Source organism: Sebastes umbrosus, chromosome 22 (genome assembly GCF_015220745.1).
Source record: "Sebastes umbrosus isolate fSebUmb1 chromosome 22, fSebUmb1.pri, whole genome shotgun sequence".
Classification (NCBI taxonomy): domain Eukaryota; kingdom Metazoa; phylum Chordata; class Actinopteri; order Perciformes; family Sebastidae; genus Sebastes; species Sebastes umbrosus.
The window spans coordinates 6,753,724-6,780,824 of NC_051290.1; the positions used below are offsets into that span (position 1 = coordinate 6,753,724).

Here is a 27,101-nt window from a genome sequence, read left to right on the forward strand (position 1 = left end):
GACAGTGAGGAATTGCCCCGAGTGATGACATTGCAGCCTGCCGGCTGTAACATTCTCACTCAATACTGGACCAACATCAAAAACTGTTGACCCCATTAGTTACTTAGACACAGCTAGAATTACTGCGTTGCAGCCGTATGAAGTTGCAGTTTACACCCATGTCTGTCCAAGAAGTCATCACTTCATCATTTTGTCCCATTAGACGTATATGAATTCTTGTGTTATGGCCAAAAATGTGTTTTGTGAGGTCATAGTGACCTTGACCTTTGACCACCTCCGAGTGGCGGTTTGTGCCAAACATGAAGAAATTCCCTCAAGGTGTTCCTGAGATAGTACAAGAATGGGACGGATGTGAGATCACAGTGTCCTTAACCTTTGTCCTCCAAAATCGTATCAGATCTCATCCTTGAGTCCAAGTGAATGTCTCCGGGCGTTCCTGAGATATCGCCTTCACGAGAATGGGATGTACGGTCAGACCGACGGACAGACGGTAAAAACATAATGCCTCTGGCCACGGCTGTTGCGGAGGCATGAAAAAAGGTTGAAAAATACAGAAGGTACCCTTTAAAGTCACTATGTGCAGACTTTTAAACTTCCCAATTGGTGCCTCCCAGTGGGACAATCAAAACAGACACTGTGGCAGACAGCAGTATGCACGCATAGAGAGGGGATGGGGTGAAGGAAACGCAACGATTATGACAATGTCCCATGGACCTGACCTGGGACACTGAGATAAATGGTCTGAAAGACTGGACCAACTTCGGTCCAGACTATGTGCTGCAATGTGACTTTAAGTAAAAGGAATTTGGGGTTAAGAACAAATAGATTACCAGACTTGAGATGGAACCTGAATCCAAATCAGTGCGATGGTGACAAGTGAAATAAAGAGAGATGAAGAAATTGCAGGTACTAGAGCAGAAAAGACATCATTCAGCAGAGCAAAGCTGACATGGTGTGACTTTATACGTCTCTGAGCCATTAAAGCGAATATATGTGTGGGAATAAAAATGAGGGATGCTGAGAGACGGGAGTGAAAACCTCCAGGATGAAGTTGCCGAAGCAGAAGTTCAGAAGTACCAAACTTCTTGGCAGGAGCAGTGAGGTGTTGTCAATAGTGATGGAGAGGTCCTATACTGTAGGAATCATGAGTTTGAGCAGAGAAAGAGCACCTCGGTATTGCTGATATTGAGCTCGAGGCAAGGAATGATAAGCATGCCCAGTAAGGCATAAAAATAGAGATGGATGTTGTTGCCATAGAAATAGTGAGGGAAGTTCTGAGACGTGAAGAGTACAAGTGTTATGATCGATGAGGTGAAGGCCTGGGAATGAACTCGGGATCCTGCTGCTTCTTGGATCCCTTCATGTTGCTTTTTATGAAGGTTATGTCTGTATTTCAAGGGTCGTAAAGTTATTTTCTCGGTTACACAAGATAAGAAAATACTCACCTTGTTTCCATCACCTACTCTCTGTCTCTACTTTCTACTGAGGTCATGCTATCCTCTCTCCTGCATGCTGTTTGGGGTTTACAGGGCAGAAACACAAACAGGCCATGAATCAGAAATTGTCTATGACTTGCCCTCCTGCATGCCCCCACTCTTCGTATAACTACATCAGTCAGTTTTTGTGTTGAACACACGATGCTGCAGAGGTCAAAGTGTTAGATAATAAGCTGAGGATCGAAATGAGTGCAATTCAAACGCAGGAGCCGATAATGCTGCCGGGGGTCTATAATATTGAAGCTCTATCAGCACTGCCGGCACAATGAGATGTCAAGAATGACTGCAGACTTTCACCCTTCAAATGCTTCGGCTCACACTCGCATTATATGCATGAGTGTATTTACACTCATAGAAATATCAGGGAAGCCCCGTGCAGCGGTGTCCGGTAACCAGCGCCAGTGTGTTTGCGTTATTAATAGCGGAGCAGGCAGGTGACGAGCGAGGGGTCGCAACTCTCACGGCAGCATTGTGACAACAGATGGAGCCTTTGATATCTCCCCTTCAGATCTTTATTTAAAAAACAAAAACAAAGTGAAACACAAGATTAAAAGGGTACAGTAGGTGCGGGTTTATGTCATGTGAGAGAGAAAGGACGTGAGTGTGTGTATGGCAAGCCGTTTTAACATTTAATAGCTAGACAGGATATTCATTAGAGATATCTGCAGCGTCATTTTGACTAGTCAAAACTCTAATTTTAGATATCCGTAATTACATTTTTAACTAGTACGATTCAAACTACTTTTGCCATTCATGTGTATGTGGTTTCTCATTACAGATATCCGCAACTGAATTATGACTAGTCATAATTCCAGTTCAAGATATCTTTAATTCCCCCTCAATTGTAGATATCTACATTGTTCTTTTTAGATATCTAAAATTACATTATGACTAGTCAGAATGATGTTGTAGATATCTCAAACTGGAGTTACGGATAGTCAAAATGTAATTACAGATATCTAGAATTAGAGTTTTATAGGCGAAATGACGTATCTGTAATTACATCAGCAGCTACGGCAAGTGGGAGGCGGAAGCTATTCAAACATACTGTGGCGCTGCACTGCAGCCGTATGGGTTTATAAAGTGTGTCTGGAGACAATAAATCTACAGTACGCTGTAAATTTCAACCACAACTCTCTAGTGATCAAAGCTCTCGTTCGCCACAGATTCCTTGATGATGAGCTTTTTCTATTTCATGGCGTTTTCTAACTGGTGTTTTCTAACTATCTTACCCACGACGGTCACTGACTGCTCGTTTCACAGCCGGCTGCACATAGAGACCAATGTTATGTGTCCAGCTCGCAGGACTAAAGACTCGTTGTTAATATGAGGATGTAGCTCGTTGTTTACCTTACTACGCTTAGAAAGAGCCGTCGTTTGTGTTTTAACAATGTTTCACTTATGAGTTATTGATCCAGGCGGTTCGAATCTGTGAATATCTTTCAAAGTTTACCGAACTATCCAAGTTAGCAAAAGCTTCTGCTAACACTGTTCAGATGATTTGCTGGGCCAATATCCAATGGGAAGCCTTCTGACTCGTCATAATGACGTTTGAGATATCTGTAACTGTTATTTAGGATAGTCAAAACTGAATTACAGATATCTTTAACTGTCGTTTTGACTATTACAACTAATCAAAATGCAATATCTCTAACGTCAATTCCGGATAGTCAAGCTTAGCTATTAAATGTTAAAAGGGCTCGCCATAGTGTGTATGTGTGCAAGACAGCGAGACATCGAGATGCACAGATCTCCTACAGTAAATAATGGGAATTCCACAGGCTATTGGTGCAGCTGGTGAATTGAGTTGGCACGCCGCTCCGCACTCCGACATAAGAATAGCCTCCATGCAAAGGCACACATACACTAGCGCCGAAAATACAAAGAGGATTACCATGGTTGCAGGAATATCCACAAAGCATGTGCCACACTCCAGCACATTCTAACACAGGGAAATGAAAGGCATACACCATGCTCATTATAGCATCTGGTTTGTCTTGGTGTTTATGTGTGAACACCACATATGAATATCCAAGTCTGGAGCCACACTCGGGCCTAGATTCCTACTGTCGCTAATACACTAAAAAACACAACAGTACCTTAGAATTATGTATTTATACACATGTCCGTTAACATTGGCTTGGTTGGTATATTTCATGCGTTCCTCAATGCCCTTGCACACGTAATGCATTTTGGTGTAGTTTAATAGATGATCTATATCAAGAGATATGTCCAAATACTGTATTTCTTGGCAGCAAGACATGTCCATGTGATTAAGGCAACAATACTGCGGCTGAGAAGTTCTTGAGCACTGTTGCTCATTTAGCTGAGAAACCTCAAGATGTTCATTCATTTACATTCACTTGCAAATTATACTGTATATAAGAAGAGAATGTAGTCACCGTGGTTTGTGGACTACGGTTTTGAAGCCTTGAGTTTGGCGTTTTGGCTGTCGCCAGCTTGGTTCTTTGGAACCAGAACTGACACAAGAAAGTGGAGCAAAATAAGTAAAATTGACTTTCATGAACTGAAAACACACTGTGAAAGGGTTAAAGTTGTAAGATGAAAACACGGACAACTCCCAGACCGGACAACGCGACCTGTCTATCTATCTATATGGTCTATTTGACTCTAAATGGAACCATAATTTACTAAATGAACATCATGCTGTATTGAAGAAGACTCGAAACTAGTGATTGAGACCATAAACTCATGTTTACAGTGTTTACTGAGATAATAAATCAAGTGGGAAGTAGGCTCATTTTCTCATAGACTTCTATACAATCAGACTTCTTTTTGCAACCAGAGGAGTCGCCCCCTGCTGGCTGTTAGAAAGAATGCAAGTTTAAGGCACTTCAGCATTGGCTTCACTTTTCAGAATGCGATGAAGTGTCAACCAATCATACTGTATGTTTCTGTTTCACTTTTTTCTGTTCCGTCTAAAAAACATGCCCATAGCCACTTCCCAGTGCTATCTAATAGCATAACTACGTCAACGAGCGCTTGAGCAACACTTCAATGGTGACTTGGCGACAATGTAGCTGGCCATGCTGGCCGTTTTGTTGCTTTTGTCGCTTGTAGTGTTAACATAGTTTAAGGGTAGGTTTAATAAAGGTACAAGCCCTTCTGTTAATGCCTCATGTCCAAAACTGGTGTTGTCAACTTTGGTCTTGAAGCAGTGGTGCAGCTAATGGTCAAGAACTTGAACCGTTTTTGCTTTCCATATGGACAAATATGACATTGTTGTATTAGAAATTATAGTTTGTGACGATATTGAATATTGTCAAGATGTATTTCAACATTTGACACTGTCTAGTCTAATGAACATCTTGAGGTCATTTGGGGTTGCTTGATGGCAGATGACAGCAGAAAACACGTGAGGCGCGGTGGACAAGTTTCTTGCCTGGCGTACATATATAAGAGTTTCTAAATCTTTGGCTGATGGTGAACTACACCCAGAGAATCATTTGGCAGTTTAATACAGTGATTTCTTCTGGTAAATGGTGGTGAATCAGGATGGGTATAGCTCAAGAAGACCAAATGTCCCGCTGCTTCAGGGGGCTTTGAAGGGGTCGGTGGGTGTGTGGTTAAAGCTGGCATCGGCGAAGATGGCCAAGGTGCCCACAGTAGTGAAGACGACAAAGATCCAGAGGAACATGCGGTCCACCACCATGGCCACGTACTGCCAGTCCTCCCTCAGCTGGACGAGGACGGATGGATGAAAGGGAGAACAGAAAACAGGATGGGAGGAGGAAGAAGGAGAAGATGGGAAGTGAATGAGTGGATAGAAGGAAGGAGTGGTGGTGGGAGGATGGGAAAAGACAGATAGAAGGGATGAAAAGAAAACAGGGCAGAGTTCAGAAACCAAGTTATGGCTTTTACAAGATCCAAGATGGAAAAGGGAAAATAAAGATGGAGGAGAATTACAGCAAACTCACAGCTTCGTAGTCCTTCTCAGCCTGCAGGGCCTCAGCGATGTATGTGATGGCCTCTATGGCGGACTTGAGCTCGTCAGGTAGCGTGAGGTAGCTACTGGGGCCGTCAATGAACTTTCTCATATCTGTACACATACCCTCTGGCTGATACCTAAACGACAATACACACAAAAACATTAATGTCACCGGAAAATGTCCATAATGCACCATATTTTATATCACAAATAAGTCTCTGATTCAGAATAAATGTAGTGGGTGCACATAAAGTGTCTATGGAGGACGGAACCTGCCAAAATAAAAAAATAAATGAATAAATAAATAGAATTACTCAATAAATAAATAAATATGTCATTAAATGTAGCAAAAATAATATTTAAAAAAGTAGCCATTAATTAATTGATAAAATGTGACATAACTTTATATTTTTGTTTTAATTTGCTTCTTCATTTATTTATTTATCTTTGTATCTTTGTTTCCTTTATTTATGTACTTACTCTGTTTAATTTTCCTTTTTTTCTTTATGTATTTATTTTTCTATTTATTTATTTATTTAGACTTGCATTTATTTTTTATTTATTTATTTATGCATTTATAAATAAATATGTCTGGGGATATGCAAAAAGAAAATCATGCATAAATAAATACAGAAAGAAATGCATAAATATAAAAATAAATACATACATTTAAGAATATATATTAAATAAATACAAAAATAAATAAATATAATTAAAATGTAAAAAAATAAATACAGTACATTAATAAATAAAAGGGAAAATTAAACAGAAGAGTAAATAAATAAGATAATTAATACAAAGATAAATAAATAAAGAAGCAAATTAAAACAGAAATATCAATTTATGTCACATTTTATCAACTAATTAATGGCTACAATTACTTTTAATATTATTTTCGCTACATTTAATGACATATTTATTAATTTATCAAGTCATTTATTTATTCATTCATTTATTTTCGATTATTATAGCAGGTTCCGTCCTCCGTAAGTGTCGACATCCAAACTGAACAAACGCACAGAAGCTTGCAGAATGTAGCAACGCATGAGCAGATGTCAGTCCAGACTAATTAAAAAGCTGTTAAATAGTAAAGCGTTTATGAGGTCGTCATTCAGAGAGGAGTAAAGAGAAGGTCAGAGGAGCTCCCCGGGCTCGCTCTGCCAGTGTGGGTGTCACCACTCTGCATCTGCTGACTGGGCTGCTCTGGCTCAGAAACCCTCCGTGTGCGAATGTGTGTGTGTATGTGCATGTTTCTGTGTTTACTTGTTGCCCTCAGTTACCAGCCGTCAGCTGCGATGGTGTGCCAGCGGTTGCTGTGGGTGTCTTTGTATAAACTCTTCGTTAAAGAAATTAGTGGCATTAAAGCGAACGTGCATTAACGCGCTAACTTTGACAGCCCTCAAATTCAACTTCTCATTTGCTAGAGGACGGATGTGTTATTACCTTTTTCAAAATCTATGCAGTCTCACTTTAACACACAGCTGTTGAAGAAACTCAAAGCATTACTCATTAACCTTTTACTGCTTTGATTTTCCCTGCTGAATTTCCACATATAATCGTACATTGTGTCCTTGCCCAATGACACTTGGATTTCCATTGGTTGCTTCCAGTAGAGCGTCAGACGCAGAGCTGTAATACTCCTATAACTTTAAGTAGTGATACAGCACGACTCTCTCTGCAGGACGTCACAGCTAAAATGCCTGGTTGAGAAATGACATTGTAAGGTATGTCTGACTGCCTTTCAGACTTATTTTCTATATTATTTTCCAAATGTTATTATTACACATTCTGATTGAGGGTCAAAACCAAGAAAATAATAAATTAAATTATTGTAATGAAATGTCATAACAACAAAAAAACACACATTCAGCTATGAGGCATTGCTTCCAAAGTGTGTACCTGCTGATATTGTTTGTAAAAGTCATATATTAAACCAGAGATAATGTATTATTCTTCAATTTTGAGCAGTATTTCCCTTTAACAAAGTCCCTTAAACTCATCTACTCTTGGTCCTTGCCACCACCTTGTCCAAACACATTACAATCTGACAAATTAAAATTATTTCCCGGCAGAACAGCTGCCTTTTTCAAACACCTGCTTTTTTATGAAACACCTAAAATATTAAACACCTTACGTTTTTTAGATCCTGCTAAAAAAAAATGAGATAAAATGAATTGCAGGCCAGGCAGCTCACCACCAGAGGACAGTGTGGCACTGTGTCTTTAACTGGAAACCATTTCAAAAAGGAGTGTAACCTGACAGTCAGGGCAGCGAATAGAGCTGCTTGGTATTCAGCACAGCAAATTTGGGGGGGTTTACAATGCAGCGCTGCCATCGCCGCTGCTCCTGTGAGTGTGGCAGGTGAAGAGGCTGCGACCTCAGAGAGGTGGAGCCTCATCAGATAGAGAGAGAGAGAGAGAGATAAGAGAGGGAGGTAGAGAGAGAGAGACAAGTTGGCCTTTTCACCCCTCCTCCCTTTTTCTCCTGCGTGGCTCCAAGTAGCACTTCATCAGCGAGAAGTAAATGACTATTCAGGAGACTAATTCAACTAAAACTGGCTGCGTCTGGTGCCAAGACATGCACTAAACCCAATTAAGAAGGTGTGTGTGAATGTGTGCGTACTGTGGGCTCAAGAGAGATACTGCTGTCTCATCAAATTGGCTAATAGAGCCCCCCCCCACCCCTCTTTCTTCTTCTTCTTCCGTCACCAGTTCTTTCACCTAGACACGCAGCGTCCCGCTCTAATGTGTCAGAGTCGATTTGTGCGGGTCATTATTATTTTAGCAACGATTTCTCTGCCGCCTCTCCAGTCTTTCCTTCTAGACATATTTCACTTCTCACAGGAGGTGAAGGATAGAGAGGGAGTGACAGCTACAGACTGCGAGGAAGATTTTTGGTATTAATAGAGCAGCAGGGAGGCTGAATAGTTAAGGATGTCACATCGTAGTTGATTCTCAGGATGGACGGTTCCTCCTTCAACCAAATTCACCTGAGCAAGGTCAGTCATTTCCTGGGGACAAGGTATAGAGACTAGGGCTGCGGATCAATAGTCAACAAAATGATCTCTTTTCCTTGACCTCGATGGAAAACGTCATGAGGTCAACGAAAGTTGTGAAGGAGAATTCGTAAGGACTTTAGAACAGATTTGCAGATTATGCTACGGCGGATGTTATTAACGTGGGTCTGCTGTGGTGAAACTGCAATGCTCTGAAGATGGACTACAAAAAAATACTTTGCCTTGTGCGTTCTTAACGCGTTGTTCCAAGCAGGCTATACAAACACTGACAACTCTGTGAAAAATCTTACTTAATTTCCAAGGTTGGAATTGAAATAAAGAAAAAGCAATATAGGTGAATGGTGCGTCGCTTTAAATGCTGCCGCTGCAAGGAATTTGGGGACGGCATTATGTCCTTTCCTTTCGTAAAAGATGGTCCAGTCACCCAAATACTAAAGGAGATAAGGGAGCATTGAAGCACCTCTCCTTAGCATTTAGAGAATTGGAGCAGCTCTTATCATGGCAGATACTTCCTGGTCATTTCACTCTGTTAACCTTCCTAAGCAAAACAGATTATTCGGCAACATTTAAAGTGACACAGCATTCACCTTTTCGTTTTTCCTTTTTTTTATTTCGATTCCAACCACGGTAATGACGTAATATTTTTCACTGGGTTGTCCACGTTTGTACAGCCTGCATGAAACAACACGGTAAAAACGCACGGGACGAAGTATTTCAGAGTCCATTTTCGGAACGCATCTGAAAGGGAGGGGCATCATTTCAAGTAGTTGCAGGACAACATGTTTATTTCCGCGGATATTTCGTATCATAGCAACCAGACGCAACCAAAGCATCACAGCTGTAAAAACACTGCGCCTCCAAAGCGCTCTAAAGTGCTCCCAGCTGAGCGTTTTCAGCTGGAAAAAAACGCTTTGGTGGGCCCTTATTCATAAAAATATTATATCAGACTCCAAAAGCCGCTTGACCTTGTGACATTTTCCATTGAGCTCAAGGAAAAGTGGATAGGAAATAGTAAAAGACTATTCGATCGCAGCCTCTGGTTAGACTTGTGTGCAAACATTGGCCCAAATCCAGCTCCTATAGCTCAACAGCTTCAGGCGAAACACTCATCAGTCTGAGTTTCACTGGAGGGTTCCAACATCTACATGTCTTTTTAAAGGCTGTTCCACCTTAAGACAAATAGCTTTGTTTTGTACTACTGTTTAAGCATAATACATCCACAGTTTGAATCTAAATGCACCACTGTCTTGGTGCAAACACCTCTCACAGCTTTAAACCAAAAGGTCAGAAAATAAAGAGCTAACTTTTTTGCAGTAAGTGCAGTTTTTACTGCAAGAATATAAAAAAAACGACATGCGACAGTGATTTTTAAGTGTGTTTGAGCAAAGCCTTGCTGGCCAGCTGACTTCAAAGATAACCTCCTACACAGACCATGAATACTAAACTATTGAATTTCATTTCATAGAGCTATCACTCTTAATGTGCTTTTAATCACTTCTACTGTTAAAGATATTCACCAGCTAACGTTTGCCCTACCCTGGGCAAAGTTGCATCCAATCGTGCCCACTTGCTTCTTTCCACACCATGAGACATGAGCACAAAATGCATATCTAAGTGTAATCGCATGAACGATCGCTGTCTTGGTCTCACCTGTTGGGCTTGGGGAACAGGATGGAGGAGTCGGGCTTGCGGATGAAGTATTCATCAGCCACCTTGCTGATGGTGATTATCTTTTTCTCCTGGCGGGGCATGATCTCCAGGGACAGAGGGGTCTCTACTTTTGGCCGCAGCATGCCCAGGTAAGGAGGCAGCATGTGGATGAAGATCTAGCGGAAAAGAAAAGATGAAAAAGCAGTACAACAACTTACGGTAAAATCAGTTTCTTTGCGCATCTACTTCTTCTGATTGGATGTGAGTTTAAAACTGGAAATCACAAATGTAAAAAAATACCCATTCAGGTATATTTCTTTGACTCAAACCCACATTGGGAAACAGAAGGTTATTCAACTGTACTTTCCACTTTCCTTTCAGTCAATAGCTTGTTGGCTCTCCCACACCTCCAAAAATCCATCGTCTTCCCTGGTAATAAAAATCCATTTGTTTGGATTCCTGTTTGGTGATTTATGGGACAGCTGTATTGCACTTGCTCTGTATTTGCCTATTAAGGCTGAGAAATGAGTCAAAATGTTGAATTTAGCAGTGAGATAACCTTTGAGAACAGTTGCTGCTGAATGATGTGGGTGGGGAAACCAAATGGGTAATGCTTTCCAATTCCTCAACGTCTCCTCTCAAGGTGTCCTTGAGCAAAGAACAGAAACTCTGAGATACTCCAGTGGAGCTGTTAAGTAAAGACCTACAGTTGTACTGGGCAGCTCCCAGATGGGTGTAATTACAATAGAGATAAATGTTTAAGATAAAAACAGCAAACCACTTGGTCAAATGTCAGTTTTGATCAATATCATAAATGCTGTTTGCCTCTGTTAATGGCTCTTTTATCTGTACTCTGAAGTGCTTGAATATCCTTCTTTTGAAATAACTCTTGGCTTGCCTGTATTGACGGATTGGATGTCAATAATTGCCCGCTGGCGAAGATCATACTGTACTGTAGCTACGATGGAGAATGTAACGTGTGGTGAAGCAGCTTGACTTGTATTGTAGTTTCAAAGAAAAAAAGGGTGACTTAGCCTTCATTCAGAATCAAACATGTTCTTATGTGACCTTTATTTCCATCCTCCCGTTTCCCAGTATACTGCAACACCTGTCATGTTTCCCGTAGACTGGTTTCTCCGTGTGGGACAGCAGAGCAGTGAGTCACACATAGTGACATGATCACAGCAACAGAGCAGCTAAAACAGAAACGCTGCCAGTCTGGACACCGCACGCATGAGACACGCAGCAGTTCAGCGAGGTAGCTTCCGCGCGCTGCTGACGTAAGTAGAGTAGTACAGTATAAAGTGCAGTTAGTCCCCATATGAGGACGCAGGGTCGCAGGAGTATAGTTGGCACATCATGAGCCGTGACTATAAGAGAGAAAACTGCACTCTGGAGAGCTCCGCTTCATCTACAAAGACCTTATATCACGACGATGGCTGCTGTAAACTGGTGCTGCTGCTCTGTCTGCGTGGGACTCTGGCAGACACGATCACAGCAGCAGAGAGCGTCCAAAGCGACGTTGAGGCCGAGCTGAAAGAGCTGAGAGGAGGAGCTGAAAGACACCAAGGCTGCACTTGACACTAAGAGGACCCTCGTGGGTGACCTGAGGCGAGAGGAGAACTCAGCCCCGGGTGCCATGGCTATCTGAGTTGAGCGACTGGTGAAAGAAAAATGAGATGCTGAAGGCAACCGTCAAGATTGAGAAGGAGGAAAAAACAGCAGAGATGACTGTCTGTCTGTCTAGAGAGTGAACGCTGGTGTCGCCAAAGTGGCCTTTTCTGTTGCTTTACACACACTTACAAAGGTCATTTTCAAATGCGTCTACACCAACATTGGCAATGCCTACAACCCCACTACAGGCACCTTCACTGCACCTGTGAGGGGAGTCTATTACACGTGTTGTTTTCTTGTACAAGAATGATAAATTTTTGAAGTACAAACAATTACAAAACGGGGATGGTCACTTGAATTTGTCCTTTACAGTGATTCTCACTCACCTGTTCCTTTTAGATTTCCCCTAGGGTTTTGTAATTACTAGAATTTTATAGTATTTTTAGTTGCTTTTAACTTATATCTTTATAATTTTATTCGTCCTATTTTGACGCTTTTAATCGCATGTTTCTTGTGTAAATTGTCTTAACGTTGTATTGTGATTGTTGTGAAGCACCTTGTGATTTCGCTGTATTTTAAAGTGTGCTATATAAATTAAATTCATTATTATTATTATTCTACAGCTGGAGAGGGCAGATGTTATTGACACCAATATATTTCCTGACACTAGATTTGCCGGGGGGACATCAATCTCTCTGGCTTCCTGCTGTTCCCTCTGTAAGGGCTGTGAGGTGAAGAATGGTGCATGAAAAATGATCACAGCACAACTTTTCTCCAACATATATCCGATTTTTTGGCAAAAAATGAAGACTCAAATGTATCTCAAAATGTAATGATTTTTTTCCCTTCCTATTATAAGCTGATTGGCTTCGATGTGAAGATTCGTTTGGAAGATGGCCGGGCCAGCTTGGAAGTGGTGCCATTAAAGCGTAATAAAGTGTAATAAGAGAAGAAAAAGTCAATGTTTCCATCATATTTCAGATTATAATTATTGCATTAGTAGTATGGATAAATGCCTTTTTGACAGTGATGATTTATACTGACTTAAAATGAGATAATTATTATCTAAGCCATCTCTCTCATCTCATCTAAACCTGGGGGGAGATAATGTGATGTGTGTGTGTGTCTGTCTATCCGAGACTAATCTTGTGTACTACTGGACCCATCAGCATGATATTTTCTGTGCTCATTTATGACTGTTTGCTCAGTATACATTAAGTGTGCATACTATCTATTACTTGTTGCTTGTTCTTGCATTTTATTACAAAGAGTTGTGGAGTCAAGAAGAAGATAAACACACACCTGAACATCCATAAAATGTCTGTTCTGTGTGCACAAATCTCTCCTTTCCACATTTCATGACACTGATCGTCAGAAGAGCGTGGGAGTGAAAAGAAGCAGAACCTATAATGTTCTTTTCTCCCATCAATCCAGTACCAAGCAGTTTAGCTCCATTAGACCATGCAAATCACCTGAGTAGAAGCCTTTCGGAGGTGAGCGTTCCCTGAAAGCGTGACAGAACTTGGTTGCAAAGTATAGAGCTGCTGCTCGGGCCTGTAATTAGCTTCACGTAATGTACAGTGAGGGCAACAGCCACTGATGGAGGTTAATGGTATAACATGACATTCAGGTTGTTGAGGACTGTGTCGACTTATTACAATAGTCTGCCTGGACCCAAACTACTATTGCCTACATCTGCAAATTACCATCAAAATGAACATTACATTAATTAATAAAGGCCATTATTTATTACAGTGATGGAGGTGTTGCTTACAAACATGATGGAGGTCTCTTTATGGCAGTGTTTTTTGCATATTGTGTAAAATAGACCAAAGCACATGAGTAAGTCTGTGTCTGTCTCTTTCAAAATGACTGACAGAGTGCCCTAGCCCCCTGATAGTGTGTGACACTTTAAATTAGGACACATAGCAAACATTTTATCCATCTCCCGACTCCCTCAGGAGCCCCATATATTGGCCTTTCTAAAAAAAAAAAAAATTGAAACAGGGTCCCCCTTGGGAGGGTGCGTGAAAATATTTCTTCTTCTAAAAAGGGGGGAATGAGGAGGTTGTTGTGTACCCAAAATCGGGGGACCTCACCTTACGGACCCACATGGGCATACAGTGGGTGCTGGGCGAGCGGTGGTGCAGGTTCAGGACGACCACGCTGAGGATGACAGAGAACGTGACCAGGATCATGGTGAACATGATGTAGTTGACGATGATGGGGACGCCCAGTGACGTCTCTGGGATCTTATCAGCCAGCAGCAGCAGGAACACGGTGAGGGTGAGCAACACGTTGATCGACAGACCCATCTTCTCTCCTGGTAGGGCGAAAATATTTTTTTAAATGTGGAAAGGACCTTACACAGCGGTCCCATGCAGGTCACCACCAATGGCTGTAATTGTTTTCACTCTGTTTTAACAATTATGCTCCTTTAAGTCTGTGTTGCATCTCATCACTACATTTTGTTCCTCCTTCAGCTGATCTACTGTTTTAGCAGCAGCTGGTCCCTGTAATTCACCAGTAATGAGTCTAATAGAAGATTCATCTCCCATTCTAAGTGGAGCTGATTGACCAATAGAGCAGGGACCTCCCAGGTGTATTCAGTGGTCACTTACAAACTGTGTGTACCACAGATTGGTTAGAATTGGTAGGTAATGGGAAATTGATGTGCATTAGGGCAGTGCATGCTCCCACGGTGAGTGAGTGTCAAAGCAGAGGCTTTCCCCCTCACACACTTCATCGCACTGCATCACCACAAAGTTCAACAACTCAGAGATTTGGTTGACAGGTGATCTCAAGTCAAGGACATTAAAGTGGTAATCTGTGAACAAAATGTTTGCAGCTAATCAATATATTTTTTGTTTGAACCATGCAAGTGTTGTGAACAAAGTACAGTCCTAAGCTGATCACTCTCAGTAGTTGTGGGGCTGATTTCTACTATTTCATTTTAGATGTTATTGAGTCAGCAGTGCTCTCTGGGAAACAACTATCTAATCTGAAATGGAATCCCTTTGTGACAGTAATTGGACAAATATGTGATTGCCCAATCCAACTAGCCCACACAAACACAATTAGGAAATGGTGTAAGCAGTTTTTAGAGAGTGACGAAAAGGCTGTATAATCCTAACCAAAGCTAGATCAAAGTGGAAACTGTGTGCATTATTAGTGTCATTGTGAACTGGTATTATTCTGCATGGTTGGCGTACCTGCGTCAGGAGGCAGGTAGAAGTTAAAGATGGCGATGATGGTGATGAGGATGCAGGGGAGGATGACGTTCAGGACGTAGTACAGGGGCTTCCTCTCGATGATGAGGTAGAAGGTCATGTCCTCGTAGTGATCGTCGTTCATGTTCTTCCTGCACGGCTTGTGTGTGATGATCCACTCGCCGCCCTCTGTGGAAACATTCACACTTTAAGAATTTAGATGATGGCAACAAATCCGCATACCACAAGAGGGTCCGAACAAAGGTGCAAACACGGTCGAACGAGTAAAAACACTCCTGTGACTATGGTTCAGATATTAAGCAGGAGCTGAAGTGCCTAATGAGAGCAAATTAAAAAGAGTGGAGAAGTAACTCACTGTTTCATGCAAAGGAATATATCTCATCATAAAAGCCTCCTATACTCTTTACTAGGAGTGAAAGTAGATTGAAGCTCTTGCTTCACTTGATATTGTTCTCCTCCCACCCCCCAGCTTCATGCATCCCTGAACACACGATTCAATGCATGTATGGTGTAGAAAGAAATTAGAAACACTTGACATCATGTATAGCAAATGATTCATTTAAATGGTGAAAGTGTTGCACCGACTTAAAGGGGCATTCACGTGTATTTTACCAGTGGGGAACCCGTATTTCCGATTATTCCGACACCACATCAATGCAGCACAAATGCCGTATCTCGCAATGTTAATGAAAGTGAAACAGCATTGCTACGTGTCAACAAATCCAGCTGGGATTAGGGATATTTGATACACAACACAGTTGTACCGGCAGGGGGGATACATAGCCTACAGTGGTGCACAGATGCTGTTTCCATGGTTGCCACGAATAGCGCCTGGTGTTTACTCGGGGAGCGCTTGTCTGCATGAGGAGCTCAGTCAGACCCTGCGGATCCAAGCGAATATGCAGGCGGAGTGTCTCTGTCTGAAAAGACCTTAATACGTGTACAAACAAACAACTAACTGGATGTTAGCAGATGTGTTTTCTTGTGGAAATGCGATCGTTCGACCGAGTGATGGGTTGTATTTGATGCTGCTGCTGTCTCCTCTTTCAGTGGTACGGAGCACCGGACTGTAACAGCCTACTTTCACCCCTGCCCTTAACTGCTCCATCCATCCATCCATGTGTTCCCCACCAAATTCTCACCAGTGTAAGACTCGTCCAGTTGGATCTCCTTGATCTCGTTGCCTTTCGAGTCCAGCGCATACTGCACATCGATCTCTGTCACGTCGTACGTGTAGGAGCGGAACTGCATGGTGCAGTTCTGCCAATCAAACGGGAAATACGTTACCTAGACACAGAAACAAAGAGGGAAATTAATGGAAAGCATGAGAACAGAAGGAGGACAATGGGTCTCATGCATGAATGATTTTTCTCTTATATTTGTTCTTGCACAAAGTAATAAGAAGAAAATAAGAAAATCCTACGTGGGATTCATGAAAACGTGCGCCGACAGCCAACTCTACCACCTGAGTGTGTTGATGTATTGCGTTAGATCTTAAATTGGATGCCAGGCAATTTGCCTCTGTAATCGAAAACGGCTCATGAGCCACTCGTCACTCTCAGCAAATAAATCTACTCGATCTTTAAAGACACGCTCTCGAATAAGCCATTGTGGATTCGGTTGGGCATCGCTTCATACTACTTTATATACTGTGAAAAATCCTAATTAATGACATGTGCTGTCATGGCATATTGTTCTAATTTTGTTAGGCTAGACTTAATCATCTTTAATAAGTCATTAAAGTTATTAAATTAATAAATAATTGTAGTAAACATTTTTCTTCTGTGTTTTTTCATAAGCTACATTTCAAGCTGTGGTGCTAGTGCATAACCACTGCACCACCGTGCAGCCTTGGACAGCACTTGCATAAACTATAACTACTGGAAAACAGAAGAAGTCAGAAAGGTATGATACAGTTTCCCTGACTTATAAGTGTTTATTGTTAACATAAATTAGATTCAGAAAGTGACAGCATGTATATTTATATTGCAAATGTTGTTGAAATTCTATACTTCATTCAAATTGCCACTGACAGACAGTTGCTGTTTACCGTGTTGACGCTGCCACCTCGTGGTTTCCTGGTGCGGTTCGAAATATACGCATGCATGAGCAAATTGCATTATTTTTTCCATCATGTAATATAGAATAATATCAATGTTTTAAAAATAGCCGTTGTTCTCCTTTAAGATCAAATCTGTGCATGTGCACGATTCGTGCATGAAGCACAATGTCTTCAAGTTTAAGTTTGTGTTATGTGTTGATGTTCACCTTAACTCCACAGGAGCTGCAGTAGAGTGCAGGAGGAGTCCAGGTTACTCTGCCATTACTATAAGCCTGGACATGGACATGCAGGGCCACATCAAACACCCCGTCATTACTGGAAACACAGGTAAAACATGAATTAAAAACAAGTTATTTTCTTATACCTGTACTGTATGTTAGGAAAAACATGCGCATGAAACATCTTTTAATAAATAAATAAATTACTAGATAAATAAATAAATGTCATTAAATGTAGCAAAAATAATATAAAAAAATAAATGTAGCCATTAATATATAACTTGAGATTTCTGTTTTAATTTGCATCTTTATTTATGTTTTTCCCTTTTATTTAGTAATGTATTTATGCTTTATTATTTTTTTTTATTAATTTATTAATTTTTGCATTTATGTTTTATTTATTTATTTATTTTTGCATTTATTTATTTTGTATTTATTTATTTTTGCATTGTTTTTATTTTATATTTATTTTTAAATGTATATATCTATTTATGAATATATTTATTTATTTAATTATGCAGGATTTTCCCTTTGCATTTCACCCTTTATTTATTTCCCTAAACTTATTTATTTCTGTATTCTCTTCTTTACACATTTCATTTTACATTTCTTTATGTATTTCTGCCTCATTATGCAAATGAAGGGGCTGTCACTCAATGTGTGTCATGAGGTCAGAGCACATAGATCAACTATATGCTAGCCAGGTGCATTCCAGTCTTCATCCAAATTAAAGCAAGCAAATTAAAACACTATTAATATTAATAACATTAAAACATATTATTTTGCTACATTTAATGACAAATTAAATATTTATCAAGTCATTAATTTATTTTTTATTTTGGCAGGTTCCATCCTCTCTCCTTCAGAGATAATTGGTTTAATAAAAAAAAAAAAAATTGGGGGATTACAACTTCCTGAAGTGGCCAGACACACACAAACAAAAATATGACTGGTAGTGAAAAGTCTTCATTTTACAGTGCAGCACATATCAACAGCTTATGCTGCTGACTCAGCGGCACATATCATGTGCAATAGCAGCATCCCAGGTTTGAATCTCGCCACAGGCCTTTTTGTTTCATGTCAACCCACTTCCTCTGACTCAACCTTCCGGTCTCTTTGGTCTTTGAAATGAAGCATAAATTACCTACAAAGAAAGATAAGGTGAAGCTCTAGTCAGAGTGAGTAATTATATGTATATATAATAACTATATCTCGTATGTGTGATTATTGCAGTCACACAGCTATGGAGTACATCAACATTTGGCTGCAGGACCCCCGCTAAAACATTTTAATTGGCACGGATGAAATGGAGGAACTTGACACATTTCACAGGACACTTCAGAGCAGCACTAACGCTGGATGTATACAGAGCTGTTTTGGCCGTTAAGCTCATAACGCTATGCACAACAAAGACATGGAGTCAATTAGACACAGATTTAGCCGTCTGTCAGGGTGCAGTGTTCGGCTTTTATGGCTCGGATGATTTAACGAGGAGAAGCTTGTGTCCTTAAAGCCAGCCCTCCTAAAAACCCTGTCCCTGTGAAGGTGCTGCATTGATCATACACACACAGAGAACGCGCTTTTGTATTTGCGTGCATGTTCATATTTGTGTGTGTATGTGCATGGTTCCACGTGAGCCGAAGTAGCTGAGCGGTGCCATCGGATCCGTTTTTCGGGAGCCATGCTGCTTAATTGCCTATAAAGTGTTGATGAATGGAGCAGTGGGGATATTTACAGCGGTGTTAATGGGAGTGTGCATGTGTGCAGGGGGGAGGAAGAAAAAGAGACTACGCTCGCTGTTCTGAGTATCTACATTTTCTAATTCAATGCTGTGACATAGAATTTTTCCATTATATCCATTAGGTTCTATACTGGACTGCTTCAGAGATGCAACCTGGTCTGGCAAAATGCACCATGTAAAGTTAATGCAGCGGAGTGCCCTGCATGAGCTGCTAAAAAGATACTCCAGACCAGTGGGCAACCTCCGGGTCTGAGAAGTGAAGCCAATGCTGAAGTGCCTTAAACTTGCATTCTTTCTAATGGCCAGCAGGGGGCGACTCCTCTGGTTGCAAAAAAGAACGTAAACATGAGTTTATGGTTTAATTTGATGTTCATTTAGTAAATTAGGTTCCCATTTAGAGTCAAATAGACCATAAAGCAGGGGATGCTTTAGGGCGTGGCTACCTTGTGATTGACAGGTCGCTACCACGACGTTGTCCGGTCTTGGAGTTGTCCGTGTTTTTGTCTCACAACTTTGACCCTTTCAAGGTCAGTTTTCACTTCATGAAAGTTAACAGACACTTTTGGTTGCAAAAAAACAAGAGAGCGACAGTAAGAAACCATGATGGTGACGGTCGAAAACCAAATATGATGACAGCGTAAATGCTGAACTCGAGGCTTCAAAACCGTAGTCCACAAACCAATGGGTGACATCACGGTGACTACGTCCACTTCTTATAGTCTATGGTCCAGTCATGCTAGCTGGTAGATTGTCTCCGGCAGACCTAGCTGAGACCGGTCATGGGGGTCATGGGAGCTTTTATACAGTTCTACAATGCTAACTTGTCTTCAACATCACCTCGTCTCATAACCAAAAACACTAAATACTGATGGCCTTGAGTGGAGGTGTAAGGAGCAGGCTCATAGTGGACTATATAACTAACAGGCAGGGTTAGCTACATGTAGCTGTACAACACAAGCAGTGGAACGAGCAGGGCGGGGGTATTTCGACTGAATAAATAGAGAAACATGACCTAACTGGAAGGAAAAAAAGGGAACTATTTTTGGCATATACCAAGTTGTGCCCAAGTTTGTCCTCATAAGACATTTGTCATACTGTTAAAATATCTTATCCTACATGTCTTTCACATGGGCAGCAGCAGGCGCATCAATATGTACGTGAAGGTAAACATTAACTGCCCCTCAGGGCCTACGCAGAAACCATCCTAGACTAAATAAAAATGGAGGAAAGTGACCAAATTGGTTTTCTCCTCTCAAGTCTTTGGCGCTGATTAATTCATGCCAATGCGAGTGCAGTGCTTGTGCTTACTTATTGATGAGGACAATGTCAGGCAGCCAAACCTTCGCGGAGGGAATACGCATCACCTCAATCCCATCATTCTCCTTGGGTTTCCATGACAACCGATGATCTGTCCATTCCTGTTTTAAAAAGTTTAAAAAGAGTTTTGTGTTTATGCGTGCAGGGACGTGGGAATTACATAAAAGCGCAGGGACAAGAGGGACTAGAGGGAAACAGAAAATGACAGAAAGGGGAAACTTTACATTAACATATGTAACCAATTTGTCATTTCATCAGTTTATTTCTCATTTTTCCACCGCTGTAATTAGATTCCACAAGACTGATTCTCTTGTGCATTTGTCTTTGCATAACAAAACACCATTTGCATAATTTTTCATTTTGCACATAGTCTTTATTATTAGGACTACTCCAAGTATTCTCGCTTGGTTACTCGTGTAGTGCATTGCCACTGAGCTGTACACAAAGGAGGTCGTACATTAATACACTTATTTGCAGTGGAAACGGAGTCACAGTTGAGTTGGTCAACATGATGTGAAGCAGTTATTCAATTCTGCGTTAGTCACAAGCTCTTGTGTCCCTCAAACAAACTGCTGGCACATCATTCATTGCAGTAAATGTATGGTGAGAGGAGCTGACACACAAAACACACTTACCAGATTCATGACAACAGTTGTGCTCATTTCTTCATTTTTCATATTCTGGAAACAAAAAAATATAAAAAGGTATGTGATATTGGTGATTCTCTTAATGATCATACACACACATTCATACTCTCACAACATGGCATCTTCCAAGCAGTCATTTTGGCCATTCTGATTACAGCTTATGCACTTACCACCTCTGTTTTTGACATCTGGGAACTGCAGAGAGAGCAGCGCGAGGATCCTACAGCTTTCCAAATAAACTTCAGTTTTACATTAAACATTTCACACCCTTTGTTCTACTGCATGGAGATCTACTTCTAGGGCAACTGGAATTGCAATTGTAAGGTTGCAATGTTGATTGAGGTAATAAATCAAATGAGAAGTAGGGTCATTTTCTCATAGATGTTTTGCAACCAGAGGATTCGCCCCCTGCTGGCTATTAGAAAGAATGCAAGTATAAGGCACTTCCACATTGGCTTCACTTTTCTGAACCGGAGGTTGCCCACTGATTATGACACAAATTGCATTACATTACATTAATGTTATTACATTACAAAAGAGTTATGGCTACCAAACTCACACACACATACTCTACTTGTTGATAGTATCTCCAAACCAGCAGACAAAACAGCTCATAGTCATTTGCTGGTTTGACACACACACTTCCAGGACAGAGCTCATAGAGGAAAAGATGTTTTCATGTGTCCACTACAGTCATTTAATAAATGTATGAGCATGTGATTGTCTATCCAGGAGGAAGGTGGAGCTTCCCTGAGCCGGGGCCTGCTATTTAAAACGCTGGGAGGAATGTCAGGGAGACAGCTGGGAGGGTCGTGGGGGAGGTCGACTTAAACAATCTCGCTCTCTCACCGTCACCGTCACACAAACAGACATCACTGACCTATCACTTACTGATTCCTGTAACAGTTTGGCTGTAACTCTGGGGGAATGTTAATAATAATAACGCCGCTGTTATCCAGCTGACTAGTTCTGGGCAGACGGGGACGGAGAGCATCCAAGTGGGTCAGGTTTTCAAGATCGTTCCACTCCAGGACTCGAGGCCCATGTGACTTCCTCTCCAGAGTGGGACTGACCTTGAGTGGAGGTGGAAGCAGCAACGCTCACTAGTAGATGTGTATGTAAATGTGACACTATGTGGATATGTGCGGCGGTGACTGAGAAGAGAGCCAAGGGGGAAATTAAAGAACACATAAAGTGACCTGGTGTGTGTGTGTTTGAGTGTAACGCAGTCACACAGCTCAGTCAGTGCATGTTGCTAAAACACTATCTACCAGCATGGGTGAATAAAAATCCAGTATTTCACATCAGTAGCATAACTCTGTGTGCTATTTGACTCAGCAGGCCAGCAAAGCACTGAATTCACAACCAGATGGCTCTCAGATACATTCACAGTTTTGAATTTAAAACTACATTTAGAGGTACAGTAGGGGATTTTGTTATCCTGTCATGTGCGACTATAGGAGTACAGTGGTCCTCAGCATGGGGAGCAACCACTGTGCTGGAAACCTTTTACAGAGACATCTGTCAGGTTTGATTTTTAAATACGCATTTATCAGAGGCAAAGCTGTTCTTGAGGCAGAGGAACCACGGTTTAAAATGTCAAGTAAGAAGAAGGAGAAGCATGGGAGAGATACCCAGGAGATTCACTGTCTTGACTGTCACATGAAACCCCTCAAAAATCACAGTTTTGACAGGTCACATTGCATGTTCTGTTTTGCAGCCTTTTTTGGGTATAGTATGCCTATGAAATTAGCCACAATATCCTTTAGCTACATACAGTATGACCCTTTTACAGCTGACGGCATCAAAAATATGCTTACGCATGTTGGTAACGAAAGTGGCGTTTTGGCCCAGATGAGTTAGCAAGCTTTAAACGTTGAATTAAAACTGTTACCAGCATCAAAATGTCTGGTTGTGAGAATCAATTTTCAAACATCGGACTCAAGTTCTACAGAAACCCGACAGGATCACGGTCGTTTCATAGCAACAGGGTGTAACAGGTGCATTTGCGATCTTTGCGATCATTGTTTTCAAACTGTAAAAGGGTCTATAACTAGTTTGAATACCAACCTCAACACCGTAAGCTGCATGTTTATGAATGAAACAAACAACATTTAGAGTTTAACATTTAACATTTCAAACATAGGGTACCTTCTGTCACAGTTGCTGACTGTCTGTCATGTGGATCATCCGTTCAATCATCCTATTACATGCTTCAAAACAGCATTTCAACTGAGAAATGTTAATAAAACTTCAGCTCTAATCTGCTATGTAAAAGACCCCGTTATCCAAGACTGAATTTGGCTTTATTTTCTGCACTTTTTCTTTTGAGCTGGTGGAAATCATGCGTTGACATTAGCCTCAGTTTTTCATCATATCCTATATAGCTGCCACTGTCTCGTTACATTCTGGTTGCGCATGTAGAGTATGTAAATATACATAAGTATATAAGTGTTCTCACCAGTCCAACTAAGGAGGAGAGGACCATACCCACACGGACCCTGATCCTCTCTTCAGGGCTGGATGCCGGCCGCACCTTAAGGTTGTAGTTGATAAAGAGCTGCTTCATCAGAGCCTTCTCCGGATCAGACGCACCTGTATGACAGACAGATTGTATGATTATGAGGAATCTATTGCTTATGTCATTTTCATTAAAAGTCAGGAGAGACATAAACCAAATCAGGCTGCCATTGCATCCTTCATTTATTAGTAGCTGTTCATAACCATCAGCAGACAATAATAGTAATATTGTACCTGTCTCTCTCACAGCTTAAAATTCACAAAATGAACCCTTTTAAGTTTCTGCTGGGTGCTTTGTGTGCAAAACCCATCACGCTGGTGACAAGTGAGGGCGAAGCTAACTGATTGGCAGGCGAGGTGTGTTGTGCATTCAAATATGAGAACGCCTCTAGCTCAGTGGCTCAGTCGATGCAGTGAGCGGATGCTTCCCAGAATTAGTTAATACGTCAGGATGTGTCGCCCAGCAGGAGATCGCCAGACTAGTTGTAGCCACTCGAAGTCAATGAAATCAATGGAGCATCCTGCCGATCCTTCCTAACTAGACAGATCTTCTGCCTCACCACCCACTTACATTGACTGTAAAGACAAAGCTACAGGGACACAATTCAAATGAGTGTTGGGAGAGAGAGAGAGAGCGAGAGAGAGAGAGTGGAGCGCCGGCTTATAGAGAGATTTCAGTGACTTGGTTACAGAGTAAAGTTGGGCAGTTTGACTTTTTGTAACAGAGCAATGGTGTGCTAAAGCGATCAATGGTCAAATACAACAATACAATACAAATGTGTTTTCTTAGACTACATCCACACTAATACGTTTTTGTTTTAAAACACATGACTTTGCTATGTTTATGCCTAGCGTCCACACTACTCCGGCGTTTATTGAGTCCCTTAAATGGAGACGTTTGAAAACACTGTTTTAGTTTTAAAACTCCGGGGGTTGCGTTTTAGTCTGGACGGACAGAAACGGAGACCTTCGAAAACGATGACGCAGACAACCACGTTCGCTTCTAGATTGGGTCTTATCAGTCATGACGTGTCCCTCCCTGATTCGTCACGCCCCCATCACGTGAACCTTTTCCAGAAGAAAACAAACAACATCAGCCCCGACCACCAGTGCAGTAGCAGCTGTTGTGCAGTTCAATTTTGCATTTTATAATGCTACTGCTGCCTACATGCGCAGAAGGGAAGCTATTATTCGAGCGATTTGCATCAATTCCTGTGTCCAGTGCCGCTTCCTGTTTACACCGGCACATTTATGCCCAGTGAACATGAATGGTCATGTGATTTGCGTTTTCAGGCGTGGTAATATGGACTGAGATTACTTTCGTTTTAAATGGCGTTTTAAAACAAAAACGTAGTAGTGTGGATGTAGCCTTTATGTTCTTTATCAATCAAAAAATGGAAGAATCTTTGATTATAGCCATAGATATTTTCCTTGGGGGATATGTGCCAATATCTATTTGCAGAAACATCAGTAAAAAAGTAAATATGGTAAGTTTTATTATAAAAAAAATGCAGATTCAGGATGAATATACATTAAAAAATGAAGAAATGTATCTTTTATTGACAATTAATACACCTTCCGCAAATGCATATTAACATTTTATATTTATGTATGTTAATATTTAAGCTCTATATTTTAACTTGCACTATTTTATTCTTATTTAGCTTTTACTTGTGTGATTGTTCCCTTTTTATATATACATCTTTAATGAGCATTGTTGAAGTGTACCTGAGACCCAAGGTTTTCATTGCCCACGACTGTTTGCTGTAATTGTTATGCATATGACGAATAAAGAAACTTCCTGCAACACATATGCCACATGGATGCTACATAGAAACTGTCAAAATCCATATAGTAAATACCCCTTGGACCATAATCCCTGTGTTATAGAAGTAGCAGTTATAGAAGTGTCTCACAACAGGCCTGTAAAGCTGTAAACGTATCCAAACGATTACACTACACGGCGGTTTCATACATAACTCCGGCTTCATTTCCACCCATTTCCTCCTCAGTGTTTGAAGGTTAGACACATTTATAATCAGCAGCTCTGGCGATGCAGCATTCATCACGTTTGGCATTGCTGTGGGCCCAGCAGGATCTGACCTGACAGGAATAAATGACAGCGATCACCGAGCAAGGCGTCCCCATTAGCTAGGCACGGGGAAGCGTGGCTGCTGATGGGCGAGGCTGGGAGGGAGGCGGATGTAGAAGGCTAGAATTTAGCATTTTCTTGGTCTGGACTTGGTAAATAAGCCAGATTAAAATACAACGAGATCAGATGAGGTAAAACCACGCTGAAGGCTGGTGTTCGGGCATGTGAAGGATGCTTGCAATAGGGAATGGGAATCGCAGGGCATTCTGGGGCGTACCAACACCAGTGTACGGAGTTACGGTAGACTATCATCATCTGTCACCAGAAATGTATAAAGTATGTGCAAAAGACAAACACCCATATGAAGAGAAGCTGACAGAGACAAAGGGGCGATATATTACAAAACTGAAGTTAGTTTATTATATCTATCTTTATGAATTAGGAGGATCTTGACAGCTTGTCGCCCATTACAGTCACTGATGTGTTTTGGCGTTTGTGAACATCTGTCAGCAGTTCAAAATATGTAAATCTTTGGCGGCCGATGTCCAATTTGCAAACGGGTAAGATCTACAAGCCAAATGCCAACTACACAATCATCCGGACATTGTTAAGCTGATTCTGCTGTTTTCCTACACAATGACTTCACCTAACACAAGTGAGTGCACAAGTGTCCATGGTTCTTGTAGTAATTTACTTGACGTAGATCAGGGGACAGCAACCTTTACTATCAAAAGAGCCATTTTAGGAGTATTAGGGCCACATTGAGGGAAAAAACATTTAAGATTTACAGAATAAAGTCATAACTTTACGAGAAAAAAAAGTCGTAAAAAATTACGAGAATAAAATCATAACTTAATAAGAAAAAAAGAAAATAACACGTAAAATGAATACTTTATAATATTATGACTTTATTCTCAAAAGCTCAGATTAAACTCAGATAAGTATGTATTTAAAATTGATTAAAGTAAAATTGAAGGCTTTTATGAGAACACCTATGTTGTGTTTTCAACGGCTGACGTCACAATGAGTCACCAATTAACACGGTCACTTGTTAAACCGAAACACAACCTCAGCAACATTAGCATGTCACACTGAGCATGCTGGCATTAGTTTATGACTGAACACTTTTAATCTTGTTATAATGTGTTTAATATTCTCATAGTGTGTCTGTGGTGTGTAAACTAGTGTTTACTGGAGGCTTCTAGTCAACTTAAGGTTATTTTTAAGGTTATTCAACATGTGATATTAGTGTAGTAGTGTTGACCATGTTAAGAAGTAATAGGCTAATACTAAAGTTACAGCTCAGTTAGTGTGTGTGTTAACTTACCTCCCAGTGTGTTCAGGCTGCAGAAGCAACATGCCAGCAGGAACAAGTCCATGCTTCTCATGGTGACCTCCCAACACCAACAAAAAAGCACCTCAGATTAATCCAAACTTCTTTCTTCTTCTTCTTTTCCAACTCACTGGAGCTCCTCGGTGTAAAGTTTTGGTTTGGACTGTTGTTGTCTGTCAGTCAGGCCAGCCTGAGCCTGGCCAACTGCTGCCAACT

The 27,101-nt window shown here is 41.0% G+C and overlaps 1 protein-coding gene across 1 annotated transcript; it reads right to left on the reverse strand.

The window, feature by feature from the left end:
- Window positions 1-4,260: 4,260 nt before the first annotated feature.
- Window positions 4,261-27,101, reverse strand: chrnb1 (cholinergic receptor, nicotinic, beta 1 (muscle)). Its single transcript, XM_037759694.1, has 11 exons — window positions 26,880-27,101; window positions 23,402-23,535; window positions 20,929-20,973; window positions 20,285-20,394; window positions 17,224-17,332; window positions 16,098-16,242; window positions 14,938-15,123; window positions 13,825-14,048; window positions 10,112-10,287; window positions 5,435-5,582; window positions 4,261-5,196 (listed from the first exon to the last, which is right to left on the reverse strand). Exons 1-11 carry the CDS (start codon window positions 26,938-26,940, stop codon window positions 5,050-5,052), a joined length of 1,485 nt encoding a protein of 494 aa, XP_037615622.1. The 5' UTR covers window positions 26,941-27,101; the 3' UTR covers window positions 4,261-5,049.

What these genes read in the sequence shown, in the direction of transcription:
- chrnb1 (XM_037759694.1), bottom strand. Translation starts at nt 26,940, where the DNA reads ATGAGAAGCATGGACTTGTTCCTGCTGGCATGTTGCTTCTGCAGCCTG. An exon ending in CAACTGTTGTCATGAATCTG is followed by an intron (nt 20,395 to 20,928) that starts GTAAGTGTGTTT and finishes TTTTTAAAACAG; the next exon opens with GAATGGACAGATCATCGGTT. An exon ending in CTGAGAAGGACTACGAAGCT is followed by an intron (nt 5,197 to 5,434) that starts GTGAGTTTGCTG and finishes GTCCTCGTCCAG; the next exon opens with CTGAGGGAGGACTGGCAGTA.